Below are 14,300 nucleotides of genomic sequence, written 5' to 3'. Positions count from 1 at the left end.
TGTCTGGTGCTTGTTCCTATGCCAGGGCACGCCTATGAAGCAGGAACCGTCTGGTTCGGGGAAGCGCCACGACGTCCGCTCCATCATCGCCAGCTCGCCTCGTTCCTACCACGGCCTGCCCCCTCACATGCAGGACATGCGAGGCCCCGAGAGGGGCCGCTACGAGGAGCCCCCCAAGGGCCGGCCCAGCGCCGTGGTCAGCACGGCCAGCTCCATGGCCCGCTCCTCCCCCCTCACCCTGGGGTCCGAGCAGCAGGGAGGCAAGTCCCACCACAGCCCCGTGGCGTACGAGGACAAGGGGGGCTCGCACCGGGCCCCCTACCCTGGACCCTCTCACCGAGGGTCGCCCATCTCCAGGGAGGCGAGCCAGCGTCAGCATGAAGGTGGGTCAAAAGTGTTATTCGTTTAAATCATGGGGGTCTTCAACGTTTTCAGGCCAAGGACCCCTTAACTGAGAGAGAGATGAAGCAGGGACCCCCCCCCCCCCCCCCCCCCCCAACAACCTTTTCATAGATTCCACATAGTTTCATTGTTTGGGTCGATTTGTGTTTTCAGATTATGTAACCACTTGAACCGTCAATACTTACCAAAGTTGACCTTTCACTGTGTACTTGGTCTGCTCTTTTTCCCCTCTACACCAAACCTTGTTTGGTGTAGAGGGGCGTTGTGAGCATGTAGATCGTCTATTTTCACAATTTCTGCCTCTAATATTTGACAATTTGTATTGTTTAATTTGTCATTTTAGTGGTATTAAAAAGTCCTTAAATTGGCACTTTAGAAATGTGAAGATACCCTCTATACACTTAAACTTTATGTTGGTTTGTTTACAGTTGAGTGAGAAAACAACGTTTCACATTAAGTTAATCATCTGGGGACCCCCAAAATAACTGGGGGGTAGTGTGTGATGTGAGGACGTCATCAAACGATAAAGTCGACCTCAACTCAACTTTTTACTGAGTTGAGTCGACCGGCAAAAATCACAAGTCGTTAATGCCCTATTTCACATACTAAATTGCAATTATTATTCATTTTCCATCCTCTGAAGTCAAAGTTTTTTTTCTCTTCCTATCTTCTACCCCACAGGTTCCAGTAAGAATCCACCTCAAGAGCGCAAGGCCACCCCTACGCCCAGGGAGATGAACGCCACCAAGTCGCCCCTCCAAGGCGTGGCAGAGCAGCAGGCCCTGGCGTCCTATCTGGGGATTCCTGAGATGTACCGTGGACAGATCCCCCTGGCCTTTGACCCTTCAGCCCTGCCTCGCGGCATCGCCATTGATCCAGGTACAATCACATGGACTCATTATACATGGTCAGCCTTATCATTTAAAGCAGGGGTCTTCAGCGTCTTCAGGCCAAGGACCCCTTAGTTGAGAGAGAGATGAAGCAGGGACCCCCACAACCTGTTAATAGATATAGTTTCATTGTTTGACAGCACGATCAAATGTGTATTTTGGATTCAAGTTAATGTGTGTTTTCAGATATTTAACCACTTGAACGGTCAATACTTAATAAACGTGACCTTTCACTATACTTAGTCTGCTCTTTTCCCCCTCCAAAGCTCTTTGCCGAAAATAGGTGATCTACAAGCTCTCAACGCCTCGCACTGTAGATCTGCTATTTTTGGCTAAAGTTCTCAGATTATGGATGCTAGGGTTCAAGTGGTTAATATAAGAAAGGGGGAAAAACCAAGTTCCTATCACACAAAGATTTGGAGGACCCCCCTTTAGTAATGCAGTTCTTGCCATGGTGAAAGAAATGCAATTGCCCTCTTTCCATGCCATACCTGAAGGCAGAGACCCTGAAGGCAATTCAAGAGAATTGCCTTGTCCAAACTCTCCTGAACTTGAATGCAGCATCTTATGTTGAAAGAATTGCCCGCTGTGTAGAAATTCATGCCGTACGCCACATCTCCAGTATTGACTTGATTATGCTTAGTTCAGTGTGAAAAGCACTGAAAATAGCAGACCTCCAAGCTTGTGAGCTTGGAGGTCAGCTATTTTCGTTATTTTCACCAAAGGCCCTTTTAGAAATATCAGACCCTGCCTCTGTAACATACTCTGGATGAATGGATGAATTCTCAGGTCTTATAATCGATCCGTTGTTTTTTCCCCCACACCCAGCTGCCTACTACCTGCCCCGCCACCTGGCCCCCAACCCGGCCTACCCTCACCCGTACCCCTACCTGATCCGAGGCTTCCCCGACACGGCGGCCCTGGAGAACCGCCAGACGCTGCTCAACGACTACATCACCTCCCAGCAGATGCACCAGTGGCCCGCGGCCGCCGCCATGGCCGCCCAGCGCTCTGACCTGCTGCGGGGCCTGTCCCCTCGAGACCAGCCCCTCCAGCTGCCCTACTCTGCAGCCCCCCGCGGTGAGCCCACCTTCTGTCCATTCCAGGGCTGTCACCGTTGTGACATTTTACACGACGATTAATTGAGTACCTGAGACGAAAAACAGTCTAAAGTCCATATTTTAACATTTTTAATGTAGATATTTTGAAGCGGTGAAAGCCGCTTCCAAGGAGTGGGTTTGTCTGTCCCGTACATGTTTTTTTTTGAGGATTCCCATAGATTCCCAAGGAGTGGCCTTGTCTGTCCCGTACATGTCCCAATTCGTCACTGTCGGGCAGAAAGTTTAAAATTTGTAATTTTTTTCGCAAAGTAAAGCCCTGCTTCATCATACAAGGCCGTCGCACAAAAGTAGTGAAAACAGCTGATCTACAGCTGTTTTCACTACTTTTGTGCCCAGAATTGAGGATTGGTCAAGCTTCACATGACAATTTGGCCCTCCAGACAAAATCATTCTTTCATTCAGAATTCATAAAAATATAGAACTAAAGCACATAGAAAGTATAGATCTAGAACACAGAATGTATAGATCTAGAACACAGATTTCATAGCTCTAGAACACATAGAATAAAAATTCACCGCTTCACTTCGAACCAAGGTTTGATTTTTAATGTAGATATCTTTTTGATTTACCAGACTGTAAACCACACACTAGAAGTTTTTAATCTGTTAAATTCTTAAGGCACTCCCCCCTCATTTTGTTGAATTAGATTTTTTTTAACTTAACTCATATATATTAGGAATTATAAGACATAATACTTTTGGAAAGTGGAAAAACAGTATATCTCCAACAGTTTGTGGAACAACAGTCTAAGTCTGTACAAGCAATATTCAGCAGACAAAGGGAGCAGATAACATTAAAACAGACACTTGAACAAAATGAGGGGGAGTGCATTAACAATTTAACAGATTAAAAATGACTAGTTTGTGGTTTACAGTCTGGTAAATAAAACAATATATCTATATTCAAAGAAAAAAATATATAGACTTAGTTATTCGTCTCAGGTACTCAATTGTCACTCAAATAATTTCGATTAACAATTTAATTGAGTTTTTGTCATTGACAATTACATTTCTGTTTGGCTAGTAGGCTTTGAAGTTGCACATGACAGATATGACACATAACCTAAATATACAAAGAAAGGACTGACATATTTGACAACGTTATAGTTAAAAAAAGAACATTGATAGTGGAAATAGCCGATCTACAAGCTCACAACGCGTCGCAGCGCGACGCGTTGTGAGCTTGTAGATCTGCTATTTCCACTATTTTTGAAAATGTTTGAAAATATATGTTTTTTTTTCTCCATGTAATCAATAATGACGATTTGGGCAAAATAATTGCGATTATGTCAAATAATTGCAATTAGATGATTATGTAATAATTGTGACAGGCCTAGTCCATTCATAAAAATACCTCATGCTAAAGTGAGGGCATTAAGTTACATTTGTATGGGTGCCTTTGGGCTTTGCACATACAGTACATGTACAGTACCTGTATCTATGACTTATATTATGGCTAAAAGGATGCTCCTGAATATTTGTGTAGACATGGCGATTGCGATTATTAATGATTATTTTACTCCGCTTTGCCCATTTGTGGGTTGTGGACACATTTTTATGGGTCACCAGTAAATATCCCTTTATTATTTCAAAACATTTTATTAGATTTTTTATCTAAAAAAAAGAATAAAGAAAAAAAGAAAAATTACTTTTCATGAATTGAAAACGAATTCAATGATTAGAAAACAAATGCTCAAGAAGTAGTGAAAAATAGCCGATCTACAAGCTCATTGTGAGCTTGTAGATCTGCTATTTTCACTAGTCTCTGCTAGTTTCACCAGTGGAACCTCCTGATCTGTCTGTATGGTCATAGTGTTACACATGATTAATGGTGTAGTCCTATATACAGGTACATGCACTAGATTATTTGCTGCCCCCCTTGGCCTATCCTATATATATTGGCCAGCAGCAGCTACTGTAGACCCCTAGCCTTTACTAGGGCATTCACGAATAGTGATTTTTAGTATTCTAATTATTCAACCTCAAAGTATTCGATTAGTCGAATATTCGACAGGACTGGCCAAACTGTCAAATATTAAGTAAGCAAGAGGCGAACATTGTGAAAATAGCCGATCTATATCTGCTATTTTCACAATATTTATCTGCGGAACCGAGTCACATTAAATGTAATAACTACAATTCCAAGTGCCAGTTCAAATATGTTTATTTTGGGGGTCACAGGCTAAAAAGGTTTGAGAACCTCTGGTATAGAGCATGAACAAATTCATCCACCAGGGGCATTACTCATTCTTTTGACTTCCTATCTAGCCAATAGGGGTGTAACGATATAGTAACTGTATCGAAATATCGTTTTTAACTAAAAAAATCAAAGTATATCGAAATGAAAACAGCTAAAATCGAATCGTATCGTTTTATTTTGTATCGTATCGAATCGCAGTGCAAATAATCGATTGTATCGATACTACCTACTTGTGCATTGTATTTAGCATTTTTAAGAAGAACAAATTAAAAGGAGGGGTTTAATTACTTTTCCTTTACATACTGTATAGCTACACTGGTCTATCGATAAATGTGTGTAATCTCTGGGTTCATGTCAAGGTGCAGGTTTGTCAATATACAATGTCCATGTATTTGGCAGATAATCACTGTGTTTACTTATTTATATCCATAATAATACATGTTTCCCTTAAAAACCTGCACTATCCACAGTTCCACACCTTTTACACAGATTTAATTGCTTTGCTAAATAGTTACTATATCGATTTTTAATCATTGAATCAAATCGTATCGTATTGCCATGAATGAACCAATATCGTCCATGTATCGTATCGTTAACCATGTATCGTGATATGTATCGAATCGCTATTAAAATGTATCGTTACACCCCTACTAGCCAAGCTTTATAAAATATATCTTTTTTAAAGAGAGAGAGAAAAAAAGCGAATATTCTTCGGTGAACATCAAATAGTGACTTTGATATTCGAATATTTGGTGAATGCCCTAGCCCAGGGGTTCCCAAACTTTTTTGTCTCAGGGCACCCTATAAATATTCTTTTAATCCGAGGCACCCCTACATTATAATTTTCACTCCCAGCACCTTAAATGTATAGAATATTGTCATTGTCGGGTAGAAACCTTGTATCTCCAAAACATTTCTTTTTGTATTTATCATCTATAAAATGTACTAAACTAGTGAAAACAGCAGATCTACAAGCACACATCGCGAGGCGTTGTGTGCTTGTAGATCCGCTGTTTTCACTAGTTTTGTGCGACAGAGGTTTCTGCCTGACAGTGGCGATATTTTAGTGATGTTGCGAGGAAAACTTGAGATAATAGACATTTTGGTTAGAACTGACTGTAAATAACTTTGTACTTCAAGTCAAAAATGATACTAAATCTTTTTTCAAGTGTCCAAATAAATTCCAAATATTATCAAATGATCTCGCGGCACCCCTGGACTGCCATCGCGGCACCCCAGGGTGCCCCATCACCCACTTTGAAAACCCCTGCCCTAGCCTTTACACTCCTCTTCCTTCTCCTCCCCATGCAGGCATCATCGATCTGTCTCAGGTGCCACACCTACCTGTCCTGGTCCCCCCCTCTGCGGGGGCGTCCACCTCCCCCATGGACCGCATCACCTACATCCCCGGGGGGACCGCCCCGTTCCCTGGCAGGCCTTACACCACCTCCCCCATCTCTCCTGGTATGGTCCACTCATGGCATTTCCCCCCATGTCCCTTAACCCTCAAATATCTAGAACGTGCCTGAGTCGCGTTAGATTTTAACCACTTTGACCATTATGCTTTAACTTAAAAAAATTGCAGATATACAAGCTCACAGCGCAGCACTCAGTGTCGCGCTGCGAGCTTGTAGATCTGCTATTTTTGAAAAATCGTGAAAATGTGTATAAGACTTTGACCTGATCTTTGACCCCACTTCTAAATCCTTCCTCTAAATCAGTGGTTTTCAAACTTTTTCATGTCAAGGACACCCAAAATTACATTTAAATATACGTTCAAAATCATGATTTTTCAAAAATAGCAGATCTACAAGCTCGCAGTGCGGCACTCAGTGCCGCGCTGTGAGCTTGTATATCTGCTATTTTTTAATAGTTAAAGCATTGAATATTCTAGGCCTAAATGGCTTCCCCCCCCTTGCAGATTAATGAAATATCTTATCTCGTTATTACTGACGTGAGACTTTTGCAGCTCAGTTTTTAGTTTTTGTTTAAAATCAATCAAAACATCAATCAATCAATCATTCAATAAATGATATATATATACTGTATATAATATATAATACATACTCAAAGTAGCTATATGTCGTAGTTGTCGGGTGGAAACCTTGTATGTCCAAAACCGTTTGTTTTGCATTTATCATTTTAAAAATGATTTAAACTAGTGAAAACAGCAGATCTACCAGCACACAACGCCTCGCACCGCGAGGCGTTGTGTGCTTGTAGATCAGCTGTTTTCACTACTTTTGTGCGACGGCCTTGTATGATGAAGCAGGGCTTTACTTTGCAAAGGACGGACAAAATGAAACTTGGAGATACGAGGTTTCCAACCGACAACGACGATATACTGTATATAATATATAATACATACTCAAATTAGCTATATTTATATATATATGTTTTAAATTGTTCTTGCAGTTGGGTCCTCCCACATGAACAAGATGCAGGGCACACCCCAGTCTGCGGAGCGAGAGCGCGAGAGAGATCGCGAGCGGGACAGAGAGCGAGAGAGAGACCGAGACCGCGAGAGGGAGCGAGAACGCGACAGGGAGAGAGACCGCGAGAGGGAGCGAGAGAGGGAGAGAGACCGGGACAGAGAGAGGGAGCGAGACAGAGAGAAGGGCGGCTCTCATGGAAATGTGGAGCATGCCCCCATTTGGAGACCAGGTGCACATCTGATTTCTGAGGCTCTTGCTTCATGCATGAGTCTGTGTGTAGTGTGTATATTTATTGTTTGTTATATGTGTGTATATATGCAGGGTTCCCATTGTCATGAAATTCCTGGAAATATTTTGAAATTAGAAAAATATTTTTCCAGTACTGGAAAAGTTTTGGAATTGATCAAGGGTCCTGGAAGGTCCTGGATAAAATAGCTATATGCATTGTCTTTAGTTATTGATTTTGTTAATACCTCTGAAATGACAAATTAAACATTGGCCAAATTGTCAAATATTAGAGGCAGTAATTGTGAAAATAGCAGATCTACATGCTCACAATGCCTCACAACACCGTGTTATACAAAATTCCTCTACTCTTAGTGCTCGTCAGGGTGCCGGGGTCCCCAGTTCAAATATGATTATTTCGGGGGTCACGGCTTGAAAAGGTTGAGAACCATGGGCATACACTACCTGTCTTTGGGCATTGCGCATAGGAGTAAGCGACTCCTTATTGAGCTGAATTATTGTTATATAGTCCTGGAAATCTGGTTAAATATTCTGGAAAAGTTTTGGAAATTAATTGGTAAAGATGTGTGGGAACCCTGCATATGTATCTATGCCAGTGTTAATTCTGACAACAAAATTTGATTTAGTTTAAGTCATAGTCTTTTGAATAAAATGTCATAACTCATTTAGTTTTAGTCATATTTTAGTCATATGAAATGTTTTAGTCTAGTTTTAGTCGACTAAAGTGCAACCAAACACAAAATGACTTGTCTTTTAGTTCTACTGAATGTCTTCTCCACTAGTCGCTCCCTGACATTTAAGTCTAGTTTTTATTTGTTGACAAACTGTCAATATATTTAGTCTTAGGCCAAACCGCATCAATGCACCTACTCGCAACTCCTTGCAACTAAAGGCCATGTAACACCAATGCAACTCCTTGCAACTGCCATTGGGGGATAATGGTTGCGATTAGTTGCATTGGTGCGGTTTGGCAATTAGTTTTGGTCATCATAGCTTAGTTTTTATTTAGTTTTCGCTCATGAAATAACATTTTTTGTCATAGTTTTAGAGCAGGGGTTTTCAAAGTGGGTGACGGGGCACCCTGGGGTGCCGTGACGGCAGTCCAGGGGTGCCGCGAGATCATTTGATAATATTTGGAATTTATTTGGACACTTGAAAAACTATTTGGTATAATTTTAAACTTATTTTCAGTCAGTTCTAACCAAAATGGCTATTATCTCAACATTTTCCTCGCAACATAATCACTAAAATATCGCCACTGTCGGGCAGAAACCTCGCATATCCAAGTTTCAAATGTGCACATCTTTTGGTAAAGCAAAGCCCTGCTTCATCATACAAGACTGTCACACAAAACTAGTGAAAACAGTTGTGTGCTTGTAGATCACCTGTTTTCACTAGTTTAGAACATTTTATAGATGATAAATAGAAAACGGTTTTGGACACACAAGGTTTCCACCCGACAACGACGATATGCTATAAATATAAGCTGCTGGGAGTGAAAATTATAATGTAGGGGTGCATCGGATTAAAAAAATATTTATGGGGTGCCCTCCCCGAGACAAAAAAGTTTGGGAACCCCTGTTTTAGAGGATGAAATGAACACTGATCCATGTCTTCACTTCTCTCCAGGTACAGAGCACAGCTCTGGGGGCAGCAGCAGCAGCGGTGGTCCCAGGTCCTCCTCCCTTGCCTACGGTCACCAGCACTCCCCCGTGTCCCCTCGCACTCAGGACAGCGTGCAGCAGAGGCCCAGCGTGCTGCACAACACCGGCAGCAAGAGTCTCTCTAGCGAACACTCTGGCTCCTCTGTGCTTAGGTCAGAGCAAACATCTACAGCAGAGGGGTTGTAATTATTGAATGCTTTAACCAGTGAAAAATAGCAGATATACAAGCTCACAGCGCGGCACCGAGTGCCGCGCTGCGAGCTTGTAGATCTGCTATTTTTGAAAAATCGTGAAAATTAAAATTTTTTGACCCGATTATATAAGTGTCTTTTGAATCCTTCTAAGGTTTTTTGAAAAACCCTATGTTTCTGTGTCAGCAATCTGGCCAGCCATCGTCAAAGAAAAGGTCCTTTTCACTTAAATGGAGCTCAGTTAGTCTGTTCTTGAGAGACTACTATGTCAGTGGTTCTCAAACCTTTTCATGTGAAGGACCCCCAAAATGATATGCATTTGGTCACGGATCCCCCATCTCAAAATATTTATTTCCAGGGACCCCCCAAAAGCGAAATTAGAGTTAAAAATGTTTGCTTTCACACATTTTCACGACTTTTTCAAAAATAGCAGATCTACAAGCTCGCAGCGCTGTGAGCTTGTAGATCTGCTATTTTTCACGGGTTAAAGCATTCAATAATTCTAAGCCTAAATGACAAAAAAAAGAACTGTTAGTTACACACTGTTAGCTACAAAGCGATCAATCAAATCAACAATTCATGTCTATAACTTTAGTTTGATATGAGCTATTATATGTCTGGAGTTGTATGGACCATTCTTGTTAGTAGGAGAAATGTTTTCTTTGTGATTTCTGTATGCAATGTTAACAATAATAAGAAAAACTGTAATAAAACAAGGGAAGACATAAGTCAATGGCGTTAACCTCGAACAAAACGCTGAAACCTTGAAGCACTGAACATTGCGAGGTAGTCACTACTAGCTGCTAAATTAAGGCCCAATGTAACACTCAGCCATCTGGCAACAAGCATCTAAGACGCTCTTCAAATTCCACACACACAGATCAAGTCATTAAGTGGCTAATTAGTAGTGTAGTTGTAGTGTTGCTATGTCTGAGTAGCCTGATTTCAGACTCAGCTCACGCTTTAGTCTGAAACTGTGCCCTATTCTGACCGATTTACGGGGAGGGACTTTTTTGCGAGCATGCACGCGCGCGAACGTGACGCACGGTCGCGGCGTTTGTGTGTGTTTGTGTGTGTCTCTGTCTGTGCCAGTGACTGCTTCCACACAGAACTGCGACCAGAAACATGTAATCAACATTAACAGCTTGGTGAAATTAGCGCACGCGCGCGTGTGTGTGTGTGTGTGCCTGCCTGGTGTGTGAACTTCGTTTGAATCGTTTCAACTGCTGCGCGGATTGGATATTCCTTAAACCCACCCCAACCCCCCGCGCTCATTGGAGGAGCTGCAGTTTTTGGTTTGCTAAACTGACGATTCATGTACTCAGCTCCAGACCAGAGAAGGGGCCTTTTCCACTGGCAAAGAACCGGTTCCAGAACCAGTGCCCTTGGGAACCTTGGTTCGTTCTTGCGAACCGGCTTGCGTTTCAACCAGATTGAACCAGAGCCAAGGACATAGCTCTGGAACCACAAAAACCAAGGATTTTGTGGTTCCAGTTCCGAAACCAACTTTTACGGTTCAGAACCAACTCCGGTTCTCGGTGGAAAAGCTCACCTCTGGTTCATCCCATAGGTGGGAGAAAGAACCCGAACCGGTTCTTTGCCGGTGGAAAAGGCCCTTGAGAGTGGGTGGGTCTATGGGCTGGAACCAGGCTAATGTCTGAGGATTGGGTCTAATTGTCATAGAAAAGGGTGGTTTTGTGATTTCCACGTTAACCAGTAGGGCTTTGTTTGCATTTCGTTCCCCCTCAGGTCTATGCCCTCGGGGTCAAACCGGGGCTACCCAGGATACCCTGGCCACCTCCAGAGGACCGGCGTCCCCCCTGAAAGCTACCCGCCCGGCATGGACCCCAGCGGAGGAGCCAAAGAGCTCAGCCGAGACGGCGGCGGCAAGAACAGGGGCGGCCTGCTGCCCAAACACCTACAGGACCAGCAGCACGGACCCTCCAGTAAATGTGACCCCAACAAGCTGTCCAGCCCTAGCCCCGTGGGGGGCGGGGGGATGTACCCGGGGTCCTACCCCCCTACCTCAGGTCGACCTCCCCCACAACAACAACAACACCACCTGCCCCCGCAGTCGGATAACAACCCGCCCGGCCGTGGCGGCGACATCAGTGGCACACCTAGTAGGGAAAAGACTCAAAACAAACCGCTGTCCGTACAGGAACAAGAGCTCCGCGCACTCGGTAAGACCACCATGACTGCGGCCAACTTCATAAACGCGATTATCATGCGTCAAATTTCTTGTGATACGGGGATGCCAGAGACGGGCTCGCTTGTTGCCAGCAGCGCCACTGATGGTAAGACGCTCTGGATCCTCAAGGGTTCCCCCTCATCACCCAGACCCTCCCCTACCGTCCGTTCTGTGGCCTTATTGCACGCTGTGGTGGTTGGCATTATCAAATCAGTCCAATTCATTTATATATACCTTTTTTTTCTTTCAATGCCATACTATTTTGCTTTCTTGTTTATTTCTTTATTATTTTTAACCCATTTAGAACGGGTACACGTTATTGTGTGTCACTATTTTGTGCTTTAACTATTGAAAAATAGCAGATATACAAAATCACAGCGCAGCACCGAGTGCCGCGCCGCAAGCTTGTAGATCTGCTATTTTTGAAAAATCGTGACAATTAGAATTTTGACCCGATTCTCTTGTGTATTTTGAATCCTTCGAAGGTTTTTTTAAAAAACCTATATTTCTATTGTCAGCAGTCTGGCCTAGCCATCGTCAAAGAAATGGTCCTTTTCACTTAACTGGAGCTCAGTTAGTCTGTTCTTGAGAGACTACTATGTCAGTGGTTCTCAAACCTTTTCATGTGAAGGACCCCCAAAATTACATGTATTTGGCCACGGACCCGCATCACAAAATATTTAGTTCCAGGGACCACCCAGAAGCAAAATTTGAGTTACAAACGTTCGCTTTGAAAATACATATTATTCAAAGATTTGCCCACATTTTCACGACTTTTTCAAAAATAGCAGATCTACAAGCTCGCAGTGCGGCACTCTGTGCCGCGCTGTGAGCTTGTATATCTGCTATTTTTCACTGGTTAAAGCATTCAATAATTTTAATCCTAAATGGGTTAAAGAGCTATCATTTTTGTTTGCCCCCCTCAAAAGACTTGAAGACCACCCAGGGTGCCCTCTCTGGAAAGAAAAAACATTTACCCATGTCCAAATTGGATCTGAGATCACTTTCTAGAGATGGAGATTGAATCAGATTGTCAAAGATATATAGATTTAATTGAATTTGTTTCGTCAGCAGCTGACACAGCTTATTGGGTTATGCGATTTTCCACAAAAGAAGAGACAGATCCTAGGTGTCCTTTAAGGTGTCATTCTGACGGTCAAACCGGAGGGAAATTCAGCTGGACGTGGTTTTTCTTTTTGCTGCTTATTTTTTCTTTTCTTTTTTCATCAAGGGTGTGACCAAACTTTACATGTGGCACCTCCCCCCTCCCATTCATGCAGCTACCCTGACTTACATCTTGCAAACAAAAAAAGATTATTGTTCTGTATTGATTCAAATCCAGAGGCTTTTATCTCCCACATTAGGTGAAGGCGTTTCAACTTCTGCACATTTTGATTGATATAGCTGTTCAAGTGTGTTTGGTCAAAGTGATAAGGGCAAGAAAAACTACCCAGTTTCTGTATAGCTGTTTGAGGAAGCTGATCCCCAGCAAATAGAACTAGGCCCGATCTGGAAGGGGACCAGAAAATCCCCCAGCTGCAGTGTAACTGTGACGGTCCATTTCAAATGTGAGGATGAATATTCCCTGGGGTTAAGTTAACCCGTCAGGGTGCAGCATTAACGTAGAAACCCTATCAACAGCCAGAAAGGCTCCCTGGGGTCCAAGACAGCAACAGCGTTCCACCGGGGCTGCTGCTCTGAACCCCAACAACCTGGGAGACCTTTGGGCTGTATTTTGATTGTCCACACTGTCTCCGACCACCGAACCTTTCGTCGGAGAGTTCTGACTTTCCGACGTGCTGCTTTCCGACCTCTAATTCAGGGCTAATGCTTTTCAGAAGATGCAATTGATGTCATTTTGTAGTTGAACCGAACCTTTCCGACGAAAGGTTCGGTGGTCAGAGACAGTATGGACAGGCCTTTAAGTTAAGGCATAAGAGCTGGTACTAAGACAATCAAAATAGAGCCCCTTTTGTATTTGGATGCTACACAAAACTGTGGCTATACATTTCGAAATGACAAAAAAAAAGAAAAACAACAACACACACACACACACACGCACAAATCAGGCACATTTCTGTCCACTGCTACAATGCGATATTAGGAGTTGGTTGGAGATAAGTGGGTAATTCTCCGCTGAGGTGAGACGTAGTAGGGATGGGTCAGTCAAGTAAGGGTGAGGAAGATACACTTTAGACCCGTCCAGGGAGAGGGGGGGTCCTGCAAGCTTCTGGCCCCCAAAATCTGCATGTCCTTGTTACTCCACACACTCTAATTTACGCTGATTTGTTTCATTTGTTTTTGCTACACGCGCCAAACGCTCAACGCATCTCTCTCTCAAACAATCCTCTGAGAGATGTTGTTTCTTTTTTGCCATCAGTAGGAATGTTGTCTTGTTTTTGTTGTGTTCCGCTTGTAAAGCTATGTGCCACATCAGTATCTATTACATCAGGGGTCTTCAACGTTTTCAGGCCAAGGACCCCTTAGCTGAGAGGGAGATGAAGCAGGGACCCCCTCCCTCTACATATTGTATAAATGTGTGATGGAGATTCTCATCGATTATATAAATAGATTCATAGACTTGTTTGACACTTATAACTTATAACTACTTAAAATCTTAAATCGTCGATACTTAGTAAACTCGACCATTCACTCTGTACTTGGTCTGCTCTTTTTTTTTTTACCTCTACACCAAACCTATTTGCCAAAAATAGCAGATCTACAAGCTCTCAACGCCTCGCAGCGCGAGGCGTTGAGAGCTTGTAGATCAGCTATTTTTGGCTAAAGTTCTCAAGAGTATAGGGATGCGAGGGTCTCAAGTTGTTCATTTAAAATAAGGACACAAGGATTTGGCGGCCCCCCTGTAGTAACTCTGAGGACCCCCTAGTTGAAGTTGAAGACCCCTGTATTACATGCCTATTGCAGGCAGGAGACTGCATGCCGAGCTCTAATGAGTGTTGT

The 14,300-nt window shown here is 43.1% G+C and overlaps 1 protein-coding gene across 1 annotated transcript in view; it reads left to right on the top strand.

The window, feature by feature from the left end:
- The window catches only part of ncor2 (nuclear receptor corepressor 2), a gene marked incomplete at its 5' end in the record, with an annotated part of 196,893 nt that overhangs the window by 168,439 nt on the left and 14,154 nt on the right, over positions 1-14,300 (top strand). Inside the window, 7 exons of the mRNA XM_080739080.1 lie at positions 26-383; positions 1,084-1,281; positions 2,121-2,372; positions 5,924-6,076; positions 7,028-7,276; positions 8,923-9,109; positions 10,898-11,445. Of these exons, the coding sequence (XP_080595206.1) occupies positions 26-383; positions 1,084-1,281; positions 2,121-2,372; positions 5,924-6,076; positions 7,028-7,276; positions 8,923-9,109; positions 10,898-11,445 (1,945 nt within the window). The remainder of the gene's footprint in view (positions 1-25; positions 384-1,083; positions 1,282-2,120; positions 2,373-5,923; positions 6,077-7,027; positions 7,277-8,922; positions 9,110-10,897; positions 11,446-14,300) is intronic.

This window comes from Nannobrachium achirus, assembly GCF_963921795.1.
Source record: "Nannobrachium achirus genome assembly, chromosome: 12".
Taxonomy (NCBI): domain Eukaryota; kingdom Metazoa; phylum Chordata; class Actinopteri; order Myctophiformes; family Myctophidae; genus Nannobrachium; species Nannobrachium achirus.
This window is presented reverse-complemented; position numbering and strand designations above follow the sequence as displayed.